At 40.0% G+C, this 26,176-nt stretch overlaps 1 protein-coding gene and 1 non-coding gene across 2 annotated transcripts; both read right to left on the bottom strand.

Annotated features, from left to right (window-relative positions):
• Positions 1–9,029: 9,029 nt before the first annotated feature.
• LOC141657498 (transcription factor UNE12-like) lies at positions 9,030–14,379 on the bottom strand. Its single transcript, XM_074464758.1, has 7 exons — positions 13,976–14,379; positions 12,356–12,454; positions 10,528–10,647; positions 10,129–10,194; positions 9,947–10,012; positions 9,706–9,783; positions 9,030–9,525 (listed from the first exon to the last, which is right to left on the bottom strand). Exons 1-7 carry the CDS (start codon positions 14,258–14,260, stop codon positions 9,295–9,297), a joined length of 945 nt encoding a protein of 314 aa, XP_074320859.1. The 5' UTR covers positions 14,261–14,379; the 3' UTR covers positions 9,030–9,294.
• Positions 14,380–22,548: 8,169 nt separating this feature from the next.
• LOC141658136 (small nucleolar RNA R71) lies at positions 22,549–22,655 on the bottom strand. Its single transcript, XR_012549040.1, has one exon. It is a non-coding gene; the product is annotated as a small nucleolar RNA R71 (small nucleolar RNA).
• Between the last annotated feature and the right edge of the window lie 3,521 nt (positions 22,656–26,176).

The raw sequence follows: 26,176 nt of genomic DNA, 5'->3' as shown, positions 1-26,176 counted from the left end.
TACCAAACAAAGGTACTCCCATAAGCTTCCCGACTCCAAGGTCAAAATAAACACAACGTAAAACATGCTACTAACCCAACTTATCCCGACAAACATACCGACACAACATATAAAAGGGGTGTAAAAACTCTTAAAACACTCTCGCGATCATCTCCTACCCCCCTAAAAGAAACAAGGTTACGTCCCCGTAACCATACATACCTGATCAAAAAGGAAAGGGTAACGCTCTTTCATGATATCCTCCGCCTCCCATGTAGCTTCCTCAGTCTCATGGTTAGACCAAAGGATCTTAAGCAAAACCGTCTCACCACTCCTGGTCTTTCTAACTTTTCGGTCTAGGATCTGCTTAGGTACCTCAAGATATGATAAAGACTCATCCAGCTCTAAGCTCTCTGCCTCCAACACATGTGACGGGTCACTCACATACTTCCGCAGCTGCGATACATGAAACACATTATGCACTCTCTCCAAAGCAGCCGGTAAAGCCAAACGATAAGCCACTTCCCCAACTCGCTCTAAGATCTCATAAGGCCCTATAAACTTCTGGCTTAGCTTGCCTTTCTTCCCAAACCTCATAACTCCTCGCATAGGAGACACTTTCAGAAGAACCTTGTCCCCAACCTGAAACTCTATGTCCCGACGATGTAGATCTGCATAACTCTTCTGTCGATCCTGAGCTGCCCTCATCCGTTCCTAGATCATCTTAATCTGTTCCACCATCTCATGTATCATCTCTGGTCCTAAAACCACTGCCTCAGCGCTATCGTCCCAACAGATCGGACTCCTACATCTCCTCCCATACAAAGCCTCAAACGGTGCCATACCAAAACTAGTGTGATAGCTGTTGTTGTAAGAAAACTCTATTAAGTCCAACCTCTGCTCCCAGCTACCACCAAAATCCATCACACAAGCTCGCAACATATCCTCAAGAGTCTTGATTGTTCTCTCGATCTGCCCGTCTCGCAGGATGAAATGTTGTACTCATCTTCAAAGCCGTTCCCAACGATTCCTGCAACTCCTTCCAAAACCTTGATATAAACCTCGCATCTCCGCGCGGACACTATGTCCTTAGGGACTCCATGTAACTTAAGCACGTTCTTTCGATAGGCCATAGCCAATTGTGCCTTAGTCCATGTATCTTTCATTGGAACAAAGTGAGCTGACTTGGTCAACCGATCCACTATCACCCAAATCATATTGTTACCTTGTTGACTCTTAGGTAAACCCACAATGAAATCCATGGAAATGGATTCCCACTTCCACTCAGGCACCTCCAAAGACTGAACCTTACCTTGTGGTCTTCTCTGTTCCCCTTTAACTCTCTGGCATGTCAAACAACGGGACACAAACTCAGCTATCTCTTTCTTCATCCCAGGCCACCAAAACGTTTTCTTCAAATCCTTGTAAAGCTTGTCTCCACCCGGATGAACTGAATATGGTGTGCAATGCGCTTCTGTCATGATTGTCTTTTTCAACTCCTCGTCATTAGGAACACACCACCTACCATCAAACCTCAAGCTACCATCTGTATGAATGGAAAACCGGGACACTGTCCCTTTCTCTACTCCAGCTCTCCACTCAACTATCTTAGGATCCAAAGCCTGCTTATCCCGAATGTCATCATAAAACTCCATATGCACTGTCATATCACCCATAGCATCTCCTTTCTGCATCATATGTATCCCAAAGCTCGCTACCTCATCTCTCAGCCTCATCAAAGATAGAGCTGTACACAAAGAATGTACACTCTTCCTACTCAAAGCATCAGCAACAACATTGGCTTTTCCTTCATGGTAGATGATTTCCATGTCGTAATCACCAATCAGCTCCATCCACCTCCTCTGTCTCATGTTCAACTCCTTCTGCGTGAAGATGTACTTGAGACTCTTGTGATCAGAAAATACCTTAAAGATTGCTCCATAAAGGTAGTGCCTCCAAATCTTGAGAGCAAACACCACTGCACCCAACTCCAGGTCATGAGTAGGGTAGTTCTCCTCATAAGGCTTCAACTGCCTAGAAGCATAGGCAATTACTTTACCATTCTGCATCAACACACATCCCAACCCATTCTTCGAGGCATCTGTATAGACCTCGAAATTCTCGCTCCCTTCAGGTAATGCCAAGACAGGAGCTGTGGTCAAACGCTCCTTTAAGGTTTGGAACGCCGTCTCACAACTCTCATCCCAACGAAACCTGTTCTCTTTCCTCATCAACGCCGTCATCGGTCTAGCTATCTTGGAGAAATCTTTCACGAACCGTCTCGTAGTATCCAAATAAACCCAAGAAACTCCTAACCTCAAACATTCTTCTGCTTCCCACTTTGTCACCGCCTCAATCTTCGCCGGATCCACAGCTACCCCATCTTTAGAGATTACATGCCCCAGAAAGGCAACTTTCTCTAACCAGAACTCACACTTGGACAGCTTAGCATACAACTCATGATCCCTCAAAGTCTGCAACACGATCCTCAGATGCTCCTCATGCTCCTCCTTAGTCTTAGAGTAGACTAAGATGTCATCGATAAACACTACTACGAACTGATCCAAGAACTGTCTGAAGATCCTATTCATCAAATCCATAAACACTGCCGGCGCATTAGACAACCCAAATGGCATCACCACATACTCATAATGGCCATACCTCGACGTGAAAGTCGTCTTCGGTATGTCCACCTCTCTAATCTTCACCCGATGGTACCCCGACCTCAAATCAATCTTAGAAAAGACTGTTGCACCACTCAACCGATCAAACAGGTCATCTATCCTTGGCAAAGGATACTTGTTCTTTATCGTCACACGGTTCGGCTCCCGTAGTCTATGCATAACCTCAAAGTCCCATCTTTCTTCTTCACGAAAAGAACGGGTGCTCCCCAAGGCGATACACTTGGTCTAATGTATCCCTTCTCTATCAAATCATCCAACTGTTTCCTAAGTTCCTCCATCTCCTTAGGACCCATACGGTACGGTGCCTTAGAGATTGGCCCCGTCCCTGGCTTCAACTCAACGGTGAAATCTATCTCCCTCTTCGGTGGCAACCCCTAATCTCCTCCGAAAAACATCTCGCAAACTCTCCCACCACTGGTATCTCATCAACCGCCGGGCTCTCTATCCGGTCATCTCTCACATGGCACAAAATCGAGGACATCCCTTCCTCGAGATACGACTTCAAGGTGACAGATGCAATCAACTTAACTTTGGGTTTGACTAGAAACCCACGATAAGACACACTTACACCCTTAGGACCTCTTAGGGACACTTTCTTTTGATGACAGTCTATCTTAGCCTTATACTTTCCTAACCAATCCATCCCAACTATCATCTCAAAACCATTAAAAGGAAACTCTAGCAAGTCTACAGGGAAATCGACTTGCCCAACTATCAAAGATACATCTCTAAACAACCTCCCACACGATACAGACTCACCTGAAGGTATGAAAACTTGCTCCCTAACGGACTCATATACTCTCAACCCCAACTGTTTTACATGACTCGAAGACACAAACGATTGAGAAGCCCCCCAATCAAACAAAACAAACGTAGGAATACCATTAACAAGGAATGTACCGGTGATAACGTGCGCATCCTCCTCAGCTGCCTTCTTGTCCATCATGAACAACTTGCCACTGGTCTTCTGCCCACCTCCCTCGACAAGATTAGGCGATGCGGTCGGCTTAGCACCCGACCCTTGATTGTTGTTGTTGTTCATTGGTGTCTTCGATAAGAATTACCGCCGTTGCGGTTGCCTCCACTGGTAGCTCCGACCTCCCGGTTTGGCCATGATCCAAATGGTTCCGTTGCTCGCAAAGCTCGTGCAGTCTCTCGAAAAGATCCCTGTGCGCTCGTGCACTCATGTCTCTTGTGGCCTACGCCACCACAACCAAAGCAAGTCACTCCCCAGCTGTTGCTCACACTCCCACGACCTCGCCCAAAGGAAGTTCCAAAGACTAAACCCGCACCCGGAAGAAAATCCTTTAGACTGATTGTGGTTGCCTTTCTTGAAATTAGATTGGCCACCACCCTCGCTCTCCGACTTCCTCTTCTCTCCACCCGACCTCTCCCGAGCCATCTCCACTAGTCTCTCGGCTCTCCCGGCCCTCTCATACGCTTCCTTCACATCGCAAGGACTCCCACGGGTAACTTATCCATAATCTTCGTGGTTAGCCCTCTCTCAAACCTCAAAGCCGATTCTCCTCACTCAAACCCATATCCTCAAAGATATCCGGATTTCTCATTGAACCGCCCGTAGTACTCACCACAGACATCTCAACCGTCATCTTAAACTTATCGAACTCCTCTCTCAACTTACTCCTCACATGTTCTAGTACGAACTCCTTCCTCACAGCCCTACGAAACTCCTCCCAAGGTATAGCAGGTAACCCCCGGTTGGTATATATCTCCTTGGCACTCACTTTCACGGAATCCCACCACTTGCCACCGCCTCCCTCGGATAGAATGCAGCTGATCCACTCTCATCTCATCGTGACAAAAACTAAATCCAAAGATGTTCTCCATCTCCCTCAACCAACTATCAAGATGGTTAGGCTCCTCAACTCCCTTGTACTCCTTCGAGTTAAACCTCGCAATATAGAGGCTGACTTTAGCATGGTCAACCTCCTTCTCCTTACTCTTATCCTTGTCCTCATTCACTCTCTTCGGGTCTCGGAAGAGCGTCCGGTGTTCCAACATCTTGACGATGTCGTCCGTAGTCATAAGCTCAGCTCTCGCGTACAAAGCGTTTCTCTTGGGCGGCATCTTGAAGCTATATAAGAAAGGGATAAACATAAACACGCGTACTAAACTTCAAAACACGAAACGCGCGCCTTAACCTACTCGATCGAGTACCCAAACCCACTCGATCGAGTAACGGGCTACTCGATCGAGTGCCCCCATGTACTCGATCGAGTACCCAAACTCCAGAACCAAACAGACCTTCTGATCTCTAACCCACTCGATCGAGTATCTAGGCTACTCGATCGAGTGATTTCTACACGATCGAGTACCCCTAGTTACTCGATCGAGTGCCCCAAAACTCGATTCTGGACTCAAAATCGCCAAAAACCTACCCGATCGAGTCAGCCTCACTCGATCAAGTACCACCAATACGTAAGAGCTACCCGCATATTACGTCATATACTAACATGCTAACTTTATAAATCACATTATATCGCAACAATCATGCTATTAATTGCCACGTTGTAAAACATTCCATTATGCTATCATTTCATCAACAATGTCTATATATATATATAACATCACTTTTCTTTCATTTCATCAACTTCCAATTTCAACACCAACAATCACCACATTCCATCACATTGTTACGCAAGTTACTAAGCACACACATGACTCAACACACATTTCCCCCATGTGACCGGTTCAAAGTTGTAGGGCGACCCCCGCGACTTTAGGACGTCTTCCAAGCCTTTGCACTAGCTCCTACAACTTTCACCCCGGGTTCATTTTAATTGACTCCCTATGTTCATTAAGTTCATTGGTTACGTGTTTCGGGATCGTCGCTCGATACCATTTGTAACACCCCCATACTCCGAGTGCCTTACCAGACCACTGGTATGAAGACATCACCATCTCGGTTGCCCGAGGCATGATAATCAAATAGACAAAACAGAAACAACATTTATTATAAGTAGTTTAATGAATAAATACAATCCTTGAAACCAAACTGAAAGTACAATACATTATTCCAAACTATCTGTTCTCAATCAAATGTAAATAAATACTAAACTACAAATGGAAGACTCTATCGTCATGTCATGGCCATCCCAAATATCCCAAAGATCATCTCTATACTGCTCAATATCTGCTCACCATCCCCGAATGGATCACCGCAGTTTTTACAAAACAACACCGGGTCAAGACTAATCACACAATCAATATAAATAACAATAATAAGACAAACAGACAAACAATCACACACACACACATACACCACCAACTCCCATCATCTCAATACCGACCGTCCACCGACCACCGCCAGCTGGGGACCGCAGCCGTTCCCACCTAAGCCCCGCTCATCGTACGAGCGATAACCCCGTCCATTAATGTGCACATCCCCTTTCGTGGCGGGTTCCACGAAGGGCGAAACTAGGGCGTGAGATCACTCCCGCAAGTGACCCCACTCAGCCGAGAACGCATCTCGAGAACCATCAACAACACAACCACAAACACAATTACAAACACAATCATCATATCAAGCAACTAACTACAAAGACATGCATCACCAATATCCCATTATGGGACTAATACCGAGTAGGAAATCCTACCGGAAAGCACAACACGCAGACGGTATCTACAAACTGCCTCAAAACGCCTCTTCTATGAATTCTCCTCCTAACATATAACACATAAAGACTACCAATTACTTACTATTCACAAAACCCCAAATCCTAAATTAGGGTTTGACCAAACCTAGCAAAACATTATATAAATTATATTAAAAGCTTACCCTCGACGCAAGGAATCCAACGACACGAACTACGATACGAACCGACCGTCTCGAACTCCGGAATTGTTAAGGATGCGATTAGAAAGATGATCGATCGCTTTCTCTTTAAACAGTTTTAGGTTTTGGTAAAAGTGAATTAAAACAACGACGATTAAGTTTAAATACCCTAATCGCATAATTAACAAAACCCGCGAAAAACTCCCAAAAATCGGACACTCGATCGAGTACCCAAGGTACTCGATCGAGTACCTTTCACTCGATCGAGTGCCCCAACTACTCGATCGAGTGCCCAACAGTCGAAACTATTTTATTCTGCAACATACCCTTACTCGACAGAGTAAGGGCTACTCGATAGAGTACCCCCAAGACCATAAATACGGAGTATTACAATAAAGGATGTGAAATTAGACCTTCATTTGTTCGATGAAGTGATAATTAAACATTGCTTTCGTGAAACCAACAAGATTGCTGATTTCATGGCTTCTATTGGACATTCATGTCCCAACTCTTTCGAGGTGGTTTGAACGCTGGTGGCTTCAACTTACCTCACTCATTCGAAAGGATGAGATAGGTTGGTCTTAACCAAGAAGATCAACCTAATTTTCTTACCTTATAAAAAAAAACAAAAAGCTATCACCACAACTACTTCCTTGTAACCATCAACTAGCTTTCTTTGTAGAAAAAAAATACTCGCTCCAATTCTATATTTTCTTCCCTTTGTTTGTGGGCACGGATATTAAGGAGAATAAAATAAGAGTAAAAATGTTGGGAGGGTTTGGTGATATGAAAGATGGATGAATAATTAGGGGTTAAATAAATAATTGTGGGGCCAAAACATTAAGGAAATTAATAAAATATGAGTGATTGGGTGGGGTTTGGTGATAGGAGAGAGAGATGAATAAAATAACGGTTTTTCTATCCTATGCTCACTAGGCATATGATAAGAAAACAAAAAAGAAAATAATTAAATGATGTTTTTATGGGAACTTGCAATATTTCATTATTTTTAGTTTTCTTTACAAGAAATACATTTATTTCTTTCCCTTTTTGTTTTCTTATAGGTTAGAAAAACCCATAAAATAATAGTAAAAATTTCCAAAATAAGAAAGAGGAAGAAAACCTGAATAATCCGTTTTAAGAAATAGGGAAGAAAATATAGGATATGAGGGATTATGAATAGTAACATTTTTTTGCTTTCATTTGATTGTACCTTACAAATAAATAAATCAAGGTTGTGACTAAATATGTTCCCTCATCAAACTACACAAAACTCTACATTCCAAAACAGAAGACGGTGATCCAATAGCAATATATTCGAATTTTTTTCAAAAATAGGGTTTGAAACAAAAAATATTAACACAATAGGATTTTGTTGAAAGTTATTACTCAAAATGGGTCCACGTCACACCCGAACCTAGACCTGACAAACGGGTCAACCGGGTCGGGTTCGGGTCGGGCCATTTGGGTCATTCATTTCGGGTTTCTCAAATTTTCGGATTAGTTCGGATCGGGTCCGTTCATTTCGGTTACGGGTCTATTTCGGTTTGTTGGTCGGTGTGTTTCGGTCAAGCGGGTCGGGTTAATTCGGTCGCCATTTTCGGATCAAAGATTAAGAGAAGAGAGGCATTTCAAGTCTATTAGGGTCAATTAAAGTTATATTTTGTCGGGTCATTTTCGGGTTGAGTGGTTTCGGATTGGTCATTTCGCCGGGTCATTATTACGGGTCCATGAAAGCTCGGGTCATTTTCGGGTCGGGTCGGGTCACTTCGGGCTTTGGGTGTCATCATTCGGGTTCGGCAATTCGGTCAATTTCGGGTCTCGGTCATCCTTTTCGGGTCGGGTCAATCGGTTCAGGTTGATTTTGCCAGGTCTACCCGAACCTATACTTGTATTCAAGTCGCTTTCCCGCTAAGCGACTACGTGTTGGGTGACATGAAATTACAGTTGCTTTTAAGGGCCGGCTATTTTAGCCCAAGTCGCTTAGTGGCCCAGCGAGTGAGGCCCAAGTCGCTTAGGGGCCCAGCGACTACACTATTTTGCCAAAAAAAAAAGAATAATTGAAAAATGATCCTAACAGGAATCGAACCCATGGGCATTGACAATTATATTAATTATCCACTAACCACTGTACTAGGCGGAGACTTACATAGTAATTAGCACATCAATTTACTTATTCTTTTACTCGTAATCGCTGATCCTATTTTATCCTACGTTTATGATCTTTCAAGCGCTTTAAATAATCAAGCGATTACTCTCGTTGTGGTGGTTTGGAGGCGATTGTTCAAAGAGTTTGACGCGGGTTCGATTCCTTCATTATGCAATATTAGTTTTTTTTTTTTTCCAAAAATACTATTAAGTCGCTCACCGGTGAGCGTTTTCAACAGAAAACGTTGTCCGGCTAAGCGACTATAATCCGGAACGTAGCTCCACCAAAACCGAGCCTACGTGGACCCATTTTTGGTAATTACTTTCAAAGTTACCCCATTTTGTTAATTTGTTTGTTATTAAACCCCATTTTGGAAAAACATTCTATATATTCCTCCAAAAGAAACAGCTAGCAACATTGCTTTCCCATACAAGTATACAACCTTTCAAATATCAATTTATTTCAATTTCCATAATCATGATTAGACAATACTATAAACATTTTATATACAAACATGAACAAGAAGAGAGTTGTCACAATTTCTCCACTTTCCCTAAATAATTGGAAGTGCATTGGCCAAAAAATGTCTAACACATACCTTAACAGAAACATGCCAATCACCTCCTTTGACAAGAACTAGACACAATTGGATGAGTTACCTACAATAGCATTGCCGGCAACGCCAACTACTGTGGAGGATTAGTCTCAGGCTTGACCATTGATGGAGGCTCAAATGACTGTGGTAGTGATTGAAAGATGGCTGAGGCGAGCGATATGGGCATCATGCAAAGTGCCTTTGACTGAAGAAATTGCATAGCTGCTCCTATGTCTTCCTCCATCAGTTTTGCTACTTGTTGCTCTGTTCCATCATTTGACCATTTACTCCACGCTGCTTGACCGCCTTCAACATCTTGACCCTTTAGAAAACCAAAATCCCAGTTTGGTAATCAATATTAAATTCTATTTAGTCGTTTCACTTTAAAATTTTGCTTTTCACTTCTGTTAAATAATATTCGCAATAATTAAAGATTTGAATTTTTTTTTACTGTAAAGCGGACCCAAATCCTTATACGTAGATATACCAATGTTTATGTTACCTCAAAGGACGTTGGTGGGACATCAGCCACAAGCTGTGCCACAGCGCCAGCTCCTCCCAACCTACTCATGCTTAACACCTGATTCATGGGCCATTGGAGAGTTAATTGCTAAGAACTTCCTTACAAAAAAGAACATTTTTCAAACTTGATATGCAGAAAGTGGATAGAAATTCAGAATGAGATCATATAACCAGAATTTGGTGAAGGCCCAGGAAGAGTTTAACTGTTTAAGAGAAGTTACCTTGACTTGTAGCCTTAGAAATTTGACGTAATTAACGATTTCATCAAGCATTGCCGCCCTATCTGTCTGCAAAAGCACCAAAGATATTAAATCAAAATCTTACAGATGAAGCAGAAATAACATAATAAAACTTTTGTTTGCTTTCATTTCATAACTAAAAAATATAAACAGGATATACAGACCTTGTTGCAGCTCGGAACCAGTTCCTGTAAACCTCTCATTCGTTCAGCTATCCTTTCTCTACGTAACTACAACCTCAAACATACGTGATTTCTGTTAGTTCGAGTTGATGGTCAAAACTGAAACCATTAACTTTTGTTTTATGCCCTACATATCTCCATAAAAAAACAAGGTCGACCCGAAAAAAGGTTTACAATTTCCTGCTGATCATTATCATTTAAATTTCACATTAAAATGATTAGTATCAAAATTAAGCAAAGTGCACAAAAAACTTATTAAAGATGTTACTACACATACATTGATCTGCCATTGAAAGGATTTCTAGTATAGTAATTTGGTTCTCTAACAACTGATTTTTGATGGGATGCTTAACCAAGTACAAATTTCACATAGAGATTTACCCGTTCCGCAATGCTGTGTGGATCAGTGGCTTGGCCACGCCTCGCTCGCATTCTAGGGCGGGACGTTGGTGGGTGTGATACAGCTTGAGATGGTGCTGGTGCCCTGTGACCTTGAAAAGCCTATATTAACCATCATATAGATGCCATTAGTTGTTTTCAACGACCTACAGGCGGAAGTCAATTGCAAATGACAGAGATACAATTATCCAATCACTTTCTCCAGTTTTTTTCTTCCCCGCTGCTTATATAATGTGAGAGGATATTAGAAATGTGGGCAGAAAACCGACAAACAGGAGGAGTATTTCCAAACCTTCACAACATTGAATGTTGAAACTAGTATCGCTTGAAAAAAAAAAATGGAATTCAGAGCCTCTCCTCCAAATATTAAAGTTAGACCCCAAATAATGGAGTATTATCCGACAAACTAAAATACAGAATTCATTTCTCTTCAGAAAAACTCGATAGTTCAGTTGCAAATTCAAATTGTTATCAACCCACCTCAAAGAACCATGACACAAATGCAACAAGCCTGTTATTGTTTTAAAACAAGACTATTAAAGTAATAGACTTTGTGTCCCCTTGTTTTCAGGGCCGTGTTCTTAGAGCCTAATAGAGCAGTATGTATAGCTGTCCATGCCAAACTATCTGCACCGAGAGATAGGAAAAGAAAGCCATGGCTATCAACACGAGTAACACAGGGTCTCGTTTCACACCTTCTCCTCATAGCTACTTAGCATTTTACATAATACATGTGATTCAGGGTGCACGAGTTGGAATTTTAGAGAATATATGCAAAAATGATGTCAAGTTATCCAACATCATACAAAGCTGCAACAGAGAAACATCTAGATGGAAATTGGAATCTTAAGACATCGTATAATATGGATTTAATTCTGAGTATCTTATGAGAATCAGCACAAGATATAATTCATGTCGCCGACTTGGTGATTATGTAAGAGTATTGGCTCTTTTACAGCTGATTGACATGGCAACAAACAACACTTTCCAATATTCCAAACTACAGAATATGCTTCACAGCTTCATTCATGACTCGATACATCAGTATCAAGTTCTTCATTATGCCGCTAATCATGGAACAATAAATTAGGTTCTGCTTAACTACGCAGCGGAAAACTACAAACCCTTTAATCCTTTATTCACATCAAGGAAAAGACAGGAAAATATTGAAAAGAAAAGACTGAGATCAAAAGAATAAAGGGGTAGCACAATTTTATTATTTGTATTAGCAAGTTGAAATTAATTAATGTAATGGTACCACAAAAAAGCTTGGACTTATACTAGAAAAGCAAAGGCTGTGAATTGGTCAATATCATATTCTTTACATACACCATTTTATTTTTTGAACTTGAGTGTCAACTCTTAGAATTATAATTTGGACATGATGAAGAAATTAAGCATGCGGGCTCCACCCGCTTCTTTTCCTCTTTGACAACGGCATCAAAGAGACAGTGGATGAGTAGGACACTTACCTCTTACTCTTTGATTGAGAATGTATGTAAAGAAGACTATGATATCCCAATAATTTGACGATATTTGAAGCAAACTTCTACCCATTTTCTCGGTGTTAAAGGTCTGGTTCTTTAAGGGAAATGAAATTGTTCGCACTAATATTGTTTCAATGCTTCACTCTTGACTTTTATACTACAATACTGTTTATGCCTATAGCTATTCTGTGTCGCCGTAGATTATATACTAATCAACACAAAAGAGAAAGGAAAAAAGATCACTAAGCGGGAGGGAAAATTAAGAACATATATACTGTATTTGACAAAAAAAAAAAGAGGTTAATATGGTCGGAAGAATTCACCTGTTGAACATGAACAGATGGAGGAGGAGCGCGAATAGAGTGAGATTGCAGCTGACTAAACGCTGGGAATAAGTTTGTGAAATGCAATGACTCGTTCTCCTGTTAGACACCACAAAACACTATTTGTTCAGTCATCATATATACTACCTCATGAATGTACATGATCAATAACTGTCTCTATTTTTGACAGGAAGAACAAAACAGGAAAATTTTTGGCCAGGCTGAAGTACAAAGAGTATTGTCTTAAAATGTTTCCTAGTCAGACCTCAGACATAACTTACTGCAACATCTCAATGTGGCGATATTGTCACGCACACCATCCGACACTTGGGGGCTTTATTTTAGACCAACAAATGAACATTTTGACAATATAATATTGTTCAATACTCTTGCATGCCTCGTACACGACACTTGCAGTAAAATCGGACAAATGTCGCTCGGAAAGGGAAAACTCTAATGTAAAGGAAACGTTAGCAAATACCACATGCAGTGGTGCTACAACATGAATGTCAACATCGGTTATTGTCAATCCCGCTAAAATTGTTGTAAGAGAAAACAATGAAGGGCAGATTCAAACAAGTTCCAAAGATAAGTTACTCCCAAAACAATGTCCAAAAGAATTAAGGTAGACCTTGATAGAGTAGTGAATATGTGAAAAGGATATAAAGACATGATATATACCCAAGGACGTAATAAGTCCCAACACAAGCTGCCAAAGACTGCCACCCCTCCACCAATTCCTATTTCATAAAACCCAATCATTCATTCATTCTACGAAAAGAGAAAAAGCCAACATAGGTTTTTGTGAACGAAGAAGGATATATCAATCAATCTTAAGAATAAAATGGGTCACATAATACCCCCATTTGCATAGATTGGACAAACCTTTTGCTACTCTCAATCCATTCTGTTTTTGTCTCATGTGTAACATTTGACCCTCTTACGGTTAACACGGATATGCCCGTTTTAAATGAGAATTTGTGAAAAGCCAATCACTCATACCAGTACTACCATCTTTCCATCTTATGTTATATCTCTCTTTTTTAAGTTAAAAAACCATCTTATGTTATTTTAGTATGACGCCAATCCATCCAGCTCAAGAACTCATCCACCTACCCACAAGCCTACAAACCGACTAAAAACTAAAATGCAATACTCATACTAATCACAATCTTTATCATATAACCATATCCGTTTCCGTCTCATACCAGAACTTGTTTTTACACATACATACAATCACCTCACACTATAATAATTGGTAAATTTAAATAAATAATAAATCCTTCCTGAAATAGTGGTCTCGCACAAGATACTACAACTATAAGCACAATTGTTGTACATATTTACCATTTTATTAGTTATCATACTAACCAAAAAGCTTAACCTGATAGGCGCGGTCCAATAATTAATTATTATACCTTAATACATTTACTATGATTGTTATGTCTCATATATTTAGAGTACAAAATTATACATTTAAAAGAGGAGTACTAAAACAAACATTAGAGTAGAAATGGAGGCAGTCTAGCCTAGTGGTTAAGACAGAAGTACTAGACGACAAGTTACGTATACGAAGTAGACAAACAAATAGACAGATGGAGTGTAAAGAGAAGAACTCACATTGATCCCGGAAGAAGATGAAGCAACATTATTAGAAGAGGTTCCGTGATCCAAATTAAGGCCTAAGGGTAAACCCAAACCCATACCACCACCTGTAAACCCACCAATACCAAGCCCAAGCCCATCAACCTGGCCCAAACCCAATAACATTGAAGACGGAGCATGATCACTTCCAACAAACCTATCAACATGATTATCAACTCCACCTGAATTATAACCAGGAACTGACAATATCTGCTCAAAAAACTCATCACCTAATCCTTCACTTCCTTCATTATTCGCCATTTTCCGGACTCAAGTTTTAATTTTTTTGAATAATTGATTGGTGGGGGTTTTTGAAGGTATAACGAACTGCTTGTCAATGGGGGAAGAGAGAACAAACGAACAGAGTACATGGAGGAATTAAGAATTGAAATTTGTGTGGGCTTGGCTCTTGCTCTTATATAAGTGAGGATGTCTTATTTTATTTTTTGGTCCGACTTTTTTAAAACACAAATTGTTGTATAAGACTATTTTATCCATAATACTAGCCCAATAATTAAAAGTCCAAATAATTAATTAATAAACATGTAAAAAGTTATTTTATTTTGATAACCTAAAATTTTATATTGATAAATTGTATATTTAGATATATTAGTTTTTATTATAAAATGTCGGGTCGTTGAAATAAAATTAAAATATAAATAAGAGAAAATTGTTGATTACAGTCTTTTAAAAATCACTTTTTGAAAATTACAGCCTTATAATTTTTTTTTTGAAAATTACATCCAAAATATTACTTTTCTTCTAAAATTGCACCAACTTGAGGTTTTTGGTGAATTTTGATGATGTTTTTATGATGTTTGGGGTGATTAATTGGTTTGTGTTAAGGAGAGGTAAGAAATCCTGGTAAGAGGCTCTCAAATAATAAAGGGTACATCATAAAAACATCATCAAAATTCACCAAAAACCTCAAGTTGGTGCAATTTTAGAAGAAAAGTAATACTTTGGATGTAATTTTCAAAAAAAAATTATAAAAAGTAATTTTCAAAAAGTGATTTTTAAAAATAATGTCAACAATTTTCTCTATAAATAAATATAATTGTTTTCTTTGGGCTTTCTCCTTTTAGGTGGGTCCCATCTTTATAGACTATCCAATAGGAGAGTTGTTGCTTTTAAAACTAGTCATTCTACGATCGGGTTAGTCGGGCTAGATAACGTTGTAGGTGCCTAGGTGGAGCTAGTAATTTTACGGAATTACTTTTTCACTTACGAACTTTACTCTTTCACATACACTTTTTCATAAATTTTCCTTAGCATACCTTTTTTCCTAAACTTAATCAAATTAACTCTTACATATACCTTTTTTTTCCTAAAATCGAATCTAATTGCACTATAAGTTTGAACAATGGGTTATAATTCTCCAATTAGCAAAGTAATTTTGTTGTTTAACAATTATTAATATGTGTTTGTTGAAATTATTAGAATTTATCAATTACCAATTAGAAAAATTAATGTTTATGCCTCTACGGGGTATTATCGATTAATGTTTACTCTTCTTATTATGTGCTTTTATTGTGTCGTTGTTCGCACCAATTGATGAATTTTGTCATAGTGTGTTTACTAATGAATTAATGCTCACTTGTTTAATCTAATGTGTGTAACAACGATATTGCAATCGTTGGCTTTATGCCATCACATCTAGAGGTATAATCGGGTCAGTTGGGTCGGGTTTGAGTCGGGCATATCGGGTTCGGGCCACATCGGGTTAGCATATTCTTTCGGGTCGAGCCGGTCGTTATCGCCGGGTCATTTCGGTCAAATGATGTATCGGGCCGGGTCGGGTCATTATCGGATCCAATAACTTAATCGCATTACTATAATTTTTTACCATTGAATTTAATTTTTAACCTATTATTTGGTTTTATTACTTCAATACTAAGTCAAACATATCAATCTAAACACAAAATCACTTTCATTTTGATCAAACTTAAGCTTAATAGTTGTCGGATCGGATCGGCCCGGGTCAATATCGGGTCGGGTCCTGTGCCGGTCGATCGGCGATAATCGGGTCGTGTCGGGTTACGAGTCGTCATCGGGTCGGGTCGGATCGATTTTGGGTCGTAATATTTTCGGTCTGTCGGGTGGGGTTTGCTCGGGTTCGGGTCGGGTCAGACTTGCCATCTCTAATCATATCAACAAATTTGTCCTGTGACCTATGTTATTTGCTGAGTTGCTGCAGAATTTTCTCATCCATAAATGTATTTAAAGACTGTTTTGGTGGTAATTATTCCATTGTGTCGAATGGGAGAGCGGTGGTCGGGGTAGGGCCGTAGGGGAGGGGGAGTGCGGTGTTGGTGGTGAAGGGAGATGAGGGAAGGAGAAAAAATCAATTGGGTGAGGTAACAAAAAAAATGAGAAGGGTAAAATTGTAAAAGGCATATGTAAAAGAGTAAAATCCGTATGTGAAAAAGTACGTCCCTATTTTTATTACCACCCTAGTAATTTGACCAAAAATCCTTAACTTTACCCCAATTTTGAAGCGTTTCTATGCTAAATTTGCTCTATAATCAATTTGCATTTATGAACTTTACTCATGGCTTTGCTAGATTCTTGTAGAATTTCACACATATCTAGGTAAAATAGGAGATCGAGTAAAAGCCGGAACCAATTGCAAGAAGGGAAGTAGAGAATTGAAGCCGTTTTAAAGCCTTTCTAAGCCTTATGGGTGTATCCACTTCAGGCAAGGAGCAACTAAGACTCGTAGGGTGTATCTTTTTACTCCTATGGGTGTATTGGGCTAAACGTGGGTGTATTGACTTCAGGCAGGGTGCAACAAGATCTCGTAGGGTGTATCTTTTTAGCCTTGTGGGTGTAATTTTTGAAGCATTGGTGTAATGGGGGTCCATCCGGTGTAAAAGAGACACGACCGACGTATTGATACAACGGATGGACCCGTGTTTTGGGTATGCAGGCCATCTTCCATGACTAGAAGGTCCTGTAGAGGTCAACCTATTGAGATTGATCACGAGAATAAAGCAACGGCAAGAAGGTTAAACACTCAAAGAAGAAGAGGGATTCAAAATCTTAAGGTAGAGGAAGATTTGATGGAAGAGGTACTCATACAACAAGAAGCTTTCGAGAATCCCTTTGGTTTACTTGAGGAAGCCATCATGGCTGAACCGGTACCCATGAGAGACCGTTTAGCTCCTAAAATGGTGATTAATCCAAGCATTGTCAAGCCACCCATCCAGGCCAATAACTTTGATTTGAAGGCTACATTGTTACAACTAGTTCAAGGAAACCAATTTAAAGTGGGAGCAACCGAAAACCCTAACGAACACATCTACGATTTCTTTGATAGTTGTGACATGTACAAGGCAAACGATGTTTCAGATGATGTTATTCGCCTTAGGTTATTCCCTCATTCCTTGAGAGGGAGTGCCAAGGAATGGCTTAAAAGTTGCGCCCCGACTCTCTAAGAACTTGGGATGATATTTCAAAGGCCTTCTTAAAGAAGTATTTCCCACCTCAAAGGACCGCTAGGATCAAGAGTGAACTTCAAGGGTTCACTCAACTTGAAGATGAAACCCTTTATGACGAATGGTAAAGATACAAAGCACTTCAAAGACTATGTTCACACCATGGAATTGGGATGATGAACTCATCAACAATTTCTATGAAGGGTTGACTAATGATCGAGTTGAAGATGAACTTGGATTCCGGTTCCAGAAAATGAGCTCTTGATAATATTTATCACAAGACGTCTAAGGAACTCATTGAGGAAGTGGCATCAAGAACATTCCATTGGAGTAATGATCGCCATAAGAGAAAGGGTAAACCAAGTGCCGAGTCGGTGAACAACTTGGAGGTTAAGGGGATGTTTGTTGAACTCAAGCAATGGGTGGCTTTGCTAATGGTGTGTGGGAGATGTGAATTTAATGGAACAAGTAAATGGTGTGTGGGAGTCAAGCCCCGCTAGACAAGCTTTCATCAACAATCAATACCATCCTGGATTGAGAAACCACCCAAACTTTTCCTATGCTTCACAAAATACCCAAACCCCACTTTCCAACAAAAGCTAAAATTTACAATCACCTTCCAAGCTCAAAAACAAACTCAAGCCTTCAACCAATGACCACCCAGTTTTCAAGGAAGAACCTTTCAACTAAGACAACATTTTCAACCACTTAACCAATTTATCACCAAACCACCCAACAAACATTTCAATAAAATTCCCAACCATTACAACAAGCTACTCCACCCAAATCAAACTTGGAGCTCATGATGAAGTAAATGATGACAACCCAAACACAATTCATTACCCACTCTAACCAAAAACAAGAGGAGACCAATATTCTATAAACTAATTGAGGACTCAAATGCAAGCTTCCCAACGAATAATGGATAACCAAATCTCACAATTGTCTTATCATGTGAGTCAATTGCAAAGTCCAAATGGCAAGTTTCCGGGCAAGACCGAAAGAAACCCAAAAACGGTTAATGATAGCATTTGAGAAGTTGTAAAGAATTGGAAGACTGAGTCTTCATTAAGAAAAGGAAGAGCAGTAAACCGGAGGTGGAGCATGAAACCACGAAGGAAGTTGAAGAAGAGCTAGTTGAGATCGTGGTGGAAACATCCAAGGTAGTTGATGAACCACCCAAGGTGGTTGAAGAACCCGAACAACATGTTCTAAAGCCATATGTGCCACCAATCCCTTTTCCTCAATGGTTGGCAAGAGCAAAACTTGAGCAAAAATATTGGAAGTTCTTGGAGATGATGAAGGGAATGAGCATCACTATTCCTTTCATTGATGCTATCAAAGAAATTCCAACTTATGGGAAATTCTTGAAGGGATTGATTTATAACAAGAACACCTTGAATGCATCAACAATGGTGAATTTGTCTAAAGAATGTAGTGTCATTCTAATGAATGAGTTACCCCAAAAGCTTGAAGACCGGGGAGTTTCTCAATACCATGTGCTATTGGGACCATTCACATTGAAAGGGCCCTATGTGACTTGGGGGCTAGCATTTGCCTCATGCCACTCAAGATTTTCAAGAAGTTTGAGGATTTTGAACTCTCCCTACCTAAGGTATCTTTGCAACTAGCACATAGGTCGGTGAGGTATCATATTGGTCTTGTGGAGGATGTTCCACTCAAGTTAGGGAAGCTTGTGATACCTTGTGATTTTTATATCATGGATATCCCAAATACGCCAATATTCTGATCATATTAAGGCGCCCTTGCCTTGCTAACCCGGGGTGAGGGGGGGAGTACCTTGATTGATGTTAAAAATGGGAAACTCTCTCTCCAAGTTGGTGAGGATAAAATTGAGTTTTCATTGAATAAGGCTATGAATGAGCCTTTGGATGGAAAAGCTTGTTATATGGTTGATATCCTTGAATAATGTATTGAGGAAAAGCAAGTTGAAAGGGATAATAGTCTACAAGGGTTTATTAAGGGCAAGATGAAGGATTGCAAGGCGCACAAGGAGTATGCATTGGCTTTGGAATCAACAATCTTGGAAGATTCAAACAAAGAATTTGAAACCTAAAGGAAGGATGGTAAAGAAGAGGAGATATCCACGCCTCCTCAAGTGGAGTTGAAACTTTTTCCTCTACTCTTAAACATGCTTTTCTTAGTTCTAATGACACATACCTCCATTATTGTCAATAACGCACTCAATGACACCGAACTTCAGAAATTGGTTATTGTTATGAGAAAATATAAGGATGTCATTGGGTACTCAATTGACGATATTAAGGGAATTAACCCTTCATTTTGAACTCATCGCATTCATTTAGAGAATGAGGGTTCATAATCCATTGAGCCTCAATGCCGTCTTAACCCCACATTGAAAGAGGTGGTTAGGAAGGAGGTGGTGAAGCTTTATGATGCAAGTATCATTTATCATATCTCCGATTTGCATTGGTGAGTCTGGTACATATTGCGCCAAAAAAAGGGTGGTGTCACGGTGGTGACTAACGAAAAAAATGAGTTAATCCCAACAATAATCACAATAGGTTGGAGGATGTGTATAGACTATAGACGCCTTAATAAGGGGACTAGGAAAGACAATTTTCCCCTTCCCTTTCTTGACCAAATATTGGAAAGACTTGCCCAACATTCTCATTTTTGTTATTTAGACGAGTTTTTGGGATTTTTCCAAATCCCAATTCACTCTAATGACCAAGAAAAAACTACATTCACATGTCCTTTCGACACCTTTTCCTATAGGCGTTGATGTGACTCATATTTGTGCACATTTAGTCCCCAAACTAGCCTCGTTCCTATGCTTTATAGTGCTTATTAGGGTCGTTTTTTATCTTTAGTTCCCTAATTTGCATATTCTTTGAGGTTTTGTGTCCTTGGCAGGAGAGAATTTCTAGCCTTGCATTTGTGGAGCAAAGTGAAGCTAAATGAAGTGCATCAAATGACCGAGCATCAAAGAGGAGACCAATACTAAAGGCCTAAGTGAATAAATCAAGTAGAATGGGCAATGATGAAGACCCCCACGACCCCTCAACGATCCCTACGGATCCTTAGGCAGTCAAAAGAAGAAGAAGAGCTGATCAAAGATCCGGGCGTTTCGAGCTCAAGTTGGGCGTCTCAAGCCTGAATCCGGGCGTCTTATCGTCAGGTCGAGCGGATCCCTAGGCAGCACGAGCTTGCTTCAAGGTCAAGTCGGGCGGCTTCTTATGGGACTTGCAAGGCACTAATCTTCTTCTTAGGGACTTAATCATCATTTAAGCTCTTAGTTACCCTAATACTTGTACTTAGTATAAATACCCCCATTGTGTTAAGGGATTAAGAACCAAGTTAGAATATAGTTTTAATCAAGTTTATACATTATTAATCAAGTTTTAATCAAGTTGTATTCACTCAATTCAATATTAATCAAATCTTAATTCCTGTTTAATCATTCAAGTGTTCTTAGTTTTAGTTGGGTAATTTGAAGACTACTTGGGGTTTAGTGAAGACTTGACAACTCTTTATCATTCATCAAGTGTTCTTCTATTATTCTTTGCTTATTATTCGGATCATCCTTAAGTTGGTATAATCTATTTTACCCTTTGCTTAATTAATTATTGCTTTACTCATTCACCATGTTTAACTTTGCTAATATGATTGACACCTTTATTAGCATGTTTACCATAGCCATGAGTGAGTAGTCTTCTAGCTAGGGTTAACGGGGAATTAGGGAAACTAAAACATGGGGATAGATCCATACTTAATCTAATATGCTTTCATAAGATTGCTTGCTTGTTGTAGTCTCAACTTATTTACATGTTATTCTTGATAAATTGCTTGATTGAAAACCTTGCATGCATAAATCTCTTATCCATTAAACAAGACTTTGAAGATATAAACTAACTCGAGTCTTTTTAGACCATGCATAAATTTGAATAGGAAGAAACTAAGTCAACTTGTAGGTGTTGTACAGTCTTGATCGACTCGGCTTCGGGACCCAAATCTTCCTAGGAATTGTATTACATAAACTAACTCGATTCCACTACAACAATAATTTGCTTGCAACTATGTAAACATGTTTGTATGATCAACACCATAAATCCCCTATGAACCCATGACACCTTAGCACCTTAATCAATTGTTTACAACCCCCATTTGTTTACTTGCTTCGTTTCTTTGCATTTCATTGATAAGTAGTTCAATCTGATACCTCAATCTTAACCCAATTTGTGACACCCTAAGACATAGCTCTCTACAACCGATAAACTTAATTCAATACCCGTCCTTTAGGATCCGACCTTTACTTGAAATTCTACTAAGAGTAGTTTGTTTAGATTATAAATAATATTTTGGTTGGTTAGCTTAGACGACAGAGTTTTAAACCGCACCAAAAATGGCGCCGTTGCCGGGGACGGTGTTCAATTGAATTGTTATTCGTTGTTTTTAGTTGTTTCTTTCTTAACCTTGGGGAAGTCAAATTCCTCAAGGTAGTTTTAATTGTTTCTTAGTTGTTTGCTTTTTGCATGTCTAGGAGATCACAAGGTAGACCTTTGCCTATTGATCCCGAAATTGAAAGAACCTTGACCAACATTAGAAGAACCGTTAGAGGGGCTTCAACAAGTTTGGGTATTGGAGAACTTGTGGACATTGGTATTGTCCAATCGGATAATGTTGAGTTTACCAACCCTTTTTCAAGAGAAGGAGAGGAGAACTCAATTCAAAACCAACCACAAAATTAACCCACAATGCTTAAATTTTCATCTCATTCCGTACCAACTGAGGAGAACCTACCAAATGGTACTCCTACACCACCACATCTAACCGGTAATTTCATTGTCAAATCCACATTCATACAATTAGTTGAGAGAAGTCAATTTGGAGGGATGCCTAGCGAAGATCCTCATCTACATATGGAAACTTTTTGTGACTATTATGATGCAATCTCTCAAACCGGAGTGACCCAAGACCAAATTCGATGGGTGTTGTTTCCTTTTTCCTTGATCGGAACCGCAAAGCAATGGTTAAACAAACCTAGACAAGGCTACCCTTGGAATTGATTCATGGAAGAAGTTAGCACTTTCTTTCTACAAGAAGTTCTATCCTCCGGAGAAGACTAACATGTTTAGAGCCCAAATCACCGGGTTCAAGCAAAGGGGTGAAGAATCCTTATATGAGGCTTGGGAGAGATTCAAGGATACATGTCGCTCTTGTCCTCACCATGGACTGAGCGAGTGGTTCCTCGTCCAACAGTTTTGGAATGGCTTATATGAAGACTCACGAAATGTGCTTAATATGAGCTATAATGGGAGATTCACCGAGGTTGATGACAACCAAACATGGGCTAAAATCGAAGAAATGGCAGTTCATAACTCCCAATATAGTAGGCCAAGAAAAGCCACTAGAGGAGGGAAGCATGAGGTAGACTCCATCACACAATTGGGTGCTCAACTAAGTGCTCACATCGAGACCATAAACTTGAAGTTTGAGAAGGCCATGGCCAAGCTTGATGAAGCTTCCCAATCAGCCAAACAACATGTTAATGCTATGATGATTGCGACATCCTCAATCCCAAATGGAGTGTATGAGAGTTTTGTAACCTTGGGACACGATCAACACGAATGTAGGGGAACAAGTGAACAAGTGAATGCTTTCCAAGCATACAAAAATGGCACCCCTTATTCCAATTATTAAAATGAGAATACCAAATTCCATCCAAATCTCTCATACAAGAGCCAAAATGTCCGAAACCCTCAACCCACATATACACCCCCTCCAATGAGAAATCCTACTCAAAGACCATACTACAATCAACCCAATGATCAAGCTTTTGATGTTCAAAAGGCGGTCCTCCAAATGCAAAAGAGCCAACCAGATTTCTTTGCTCAAATGCAAAGGGATAGCCAAGCCAAAGACACTACCATCAACAATATCCCTGCTCACACAAAAATGTTGGAGACTCAATTGTCTCAATTGACCTCTTTTAGCTCCCAAAGACAAAAGGGACAAAAGTTGGAAACCATTGCCTTCACAAATATTAGTAGTGCAATTCTTCAAGGGAATTCTCCTCCAAAGCTCAAAGATCCGGGAAGTTTCTCCATTCCATGTACCATTGATGACACCACAATTAACAAGGCACTATGTGATCTAGGTGCAAGTGTGAGTGTCATGCCATATTCGGTATGTGAAAGAGTAGGGGTGAGAGAGCTCAAGTTCACCAACATGACCTTACATATGGCGGATATTTCAACAAAGAAACCACTAGGGGTATGGGAAGATGTACCCGTGAGAGTTGGAAAATTCATTATACCGGTGGACTTTGTAATTGTTGATATGGAAGAATATTCCAACATTCCAATCATTTTATGAAGACCATTCCTACACACCGCCAGAGCGGTGATTGATGTGAAACATGGAGAGCTCACACTTGAAGTAGGTGATGAAACAATCACCTCCAATCTTGATAAAACTATGAGAGCTCCCAACTTGTTTGAGCCATGCTTTATGGTTGATCACTACACTCGGGAGGGTGACAAGAAGAAGATGGAATTTCCATCCAAAGAACAAGGGAAAGATAGAAATCTCAAGGAAAAGGGCAAAGACCACCACCCAATTGGAAGAAATATATTGATGATGTTGAAATAGCTCTATTCGGAGAGCATGGAATTTTTCACAACAAGAATGAGAGCTTGAATTGCTCACCCATAACAAGTATAGATGGAGGCCTCATTGACCATGATGACAAGGAAGAAGAGTTACTCTTGTCAACTCATGATCCACCCAACATAGGGAAAGAAGCAAGAGAAGCATGCGGTCTATGGGATAACGAGTTTGAAGGACTTGTTAACCCATACATTGGGAATGCTACGACTCTAGACCAAGGCTATGTAGACCCTTGTCACCTCTTTGACTTGGATTACTACGTCAATGAAGACAACAACGTGCAAAGGTCCATGCAAGACCTTCATCATGAAAATGAACAAGCGTTTGACTACTTCAACAAGGTGTTGAGCAACATCAACAACACATTGGCTTTGCCCCCTTGACACCTCTCATAAGAAGGAGAGTTTGGTGGAGTCCTCTATAAACCACCATTTGTAAGTATTCTAACCCTTTAACTTGCATTTCATTTAACTTGTACACTATTCATTAACTTGTGTGACAAGAGAGCAAGTGAGGGAGGGATTTTAATGTTTGTTGAATGTGTAGTGTTTGATGATTAAGTGTGGGGAAGCATTTGCCTAGGTTAACAAATCCTTTGCGATGCTACCCAAGAAGAAATGACAAAGAAAAGAAGAAGAATTGATGCGGGAGAATATCCCCACGGGCGACTGAGCTCGTGAGGACGGGGAAAGAGGCACAAAATGAAATTTTGCTCTGGAAAGGAATATGCCCAACCCGACACCAGCTCGAGCGTCCCACCGCTCAGTCGCTCGACCTCAGCTCAAGTCGTGGGTCTTGAAGGAGCTCTCAATTGTTAAATTTTGCAGACCGGACGATAATCTGCCCGTCCCAATCTCAAGTCGAGCGAGCCAAAAAAAACGCCCGACTTGCCTTCAGGATGCCCGTCTCCAGAGCCAAGCAGATTGTTGATTTTTCACTGGTTAAAAATCCGCCTGACTCCACCCCAATCCGCTCGTCCCTACCTGCTACATCAACAAAACACGGGACTCACCCATCTTCTTCATTTCATTTCCTTTATTCAAACAGAAATACAAAAATTTACCTCACTTCAACCATCAATCCCCTCATTCAAAAACACCAATCTCTCATCCAAATTCACCATAATCAAGTCTAAATTTGCTCAAATAAAAAACAAATCACTCCTTTATCAACAATAAGACCATTCAAACAACAATTTCTTCACAAAATCAATCAATTCCTCTAGGGTTGGGTAAAAATCCGAAAATCCCCAAATTGATTGGGCATTCAATTGAAACTTGAAGAAGAAAGAAGCATTCAAGCATAAACTTGGTTTGTTTTGTTGATACTAATTTGAAAGGAGAATAGCCTTGGCAAGGATCAAATGAGGCAACAAGGAAACAAAGACACCAATTTTATCCAAGAGACAACAAGCTCTTGCATCAAGGGCATTGGTCTTGGTTCAACAAAGGGAGCAAGCCTCGTCAACTGTCAATGTTAACGAGGAAGCTACTACTTCTATCCCGGAGGTTGAAAAATTGAAGAATTATCCAGAGGTAACTTTCATATCCGATAAGCATAGGCTTGCATTCGAATCCCTAGCCAAGAAAAAGATTCTAGCTACTAAATTTGTATGTCAAGATGCTTTGAGTAAATTGGGTGTTCTTGAGCAAACAAAGGCATTTTTCGAGTCTATGGGGTTATCCACCCTCTTTGAAATGAATGAACTAAAATACCCCTCTTTGACATTGGAATTCATTAGTTCCTTAAGGGAGTATAAAATTGAGACTCGAGATTATGTAGAATTCCGTCTCGAAAACAAGACTAGAACAATGCATAAAAGTGATTTTGGTAAAGTGTTTGGGCTTAAGAACCATGACCGATTCAACAAGAAACCTTTGGGGTTTGATGCCAAACCACTTTCAAAAGCCATCTCCGGTCGCGATTTTTCTACTTTCAAGGAGTGCTATGCCTTGTACATTCATCATCCGGGTATTAGGTATTGGCACAAGTTCGTGGCTAACACTTTGATTGCTAGAAAGGAAGCCAATAACTTAACCAAATTAGACTTTGTCTACCTTGAGTCCTTTTTGAATGTTGATGGGAA

Source organism: Silene latifolia, chromosome 5, assembly GCF_048544455.1.
Source record: "Silene latifolia isolate original U9 population chromosome 5, ASM4854445v1, whole genome shotgun sequence".
NCBI classification, from domain to species: Eukaryota; Viridiplantae; Streptophyta; class Magnoliopsida; order Caryophyllales; family Caryophyllaceae; genus Silene; species Silene latifolia.
The sequence above is the reverse complement of the archived record's forward strand: the minus strand, read 5'-3'. Positions and strand labels throughout refer to the sequence as shown.

Bases quoted from the DNA above. Each gene is read 5' to 3' on its own strand.
- LOC141657498 (XM_074464758.1), bottom strand. From the start codon at position 14,260: ATGGCGAATAATGAAGGAAGTGAAGGATTAGGTGATGAGTTTTTTGAG. The intron at 10,648-12,355 runs GTGAATTCTTCC...TGGTTAATATAG, and splicing joins CATCTGTTCATGTTCAACAG to GCTTTTCAAGGTCACAGGGC. The intron at 10,013-10,128 runs GTCTGTATATCC...GTGCTTTTGCAG, and splicing joins TGGTTCCGAGCTGCAACAAG to ACAGATAGGGCGGCAATGCT.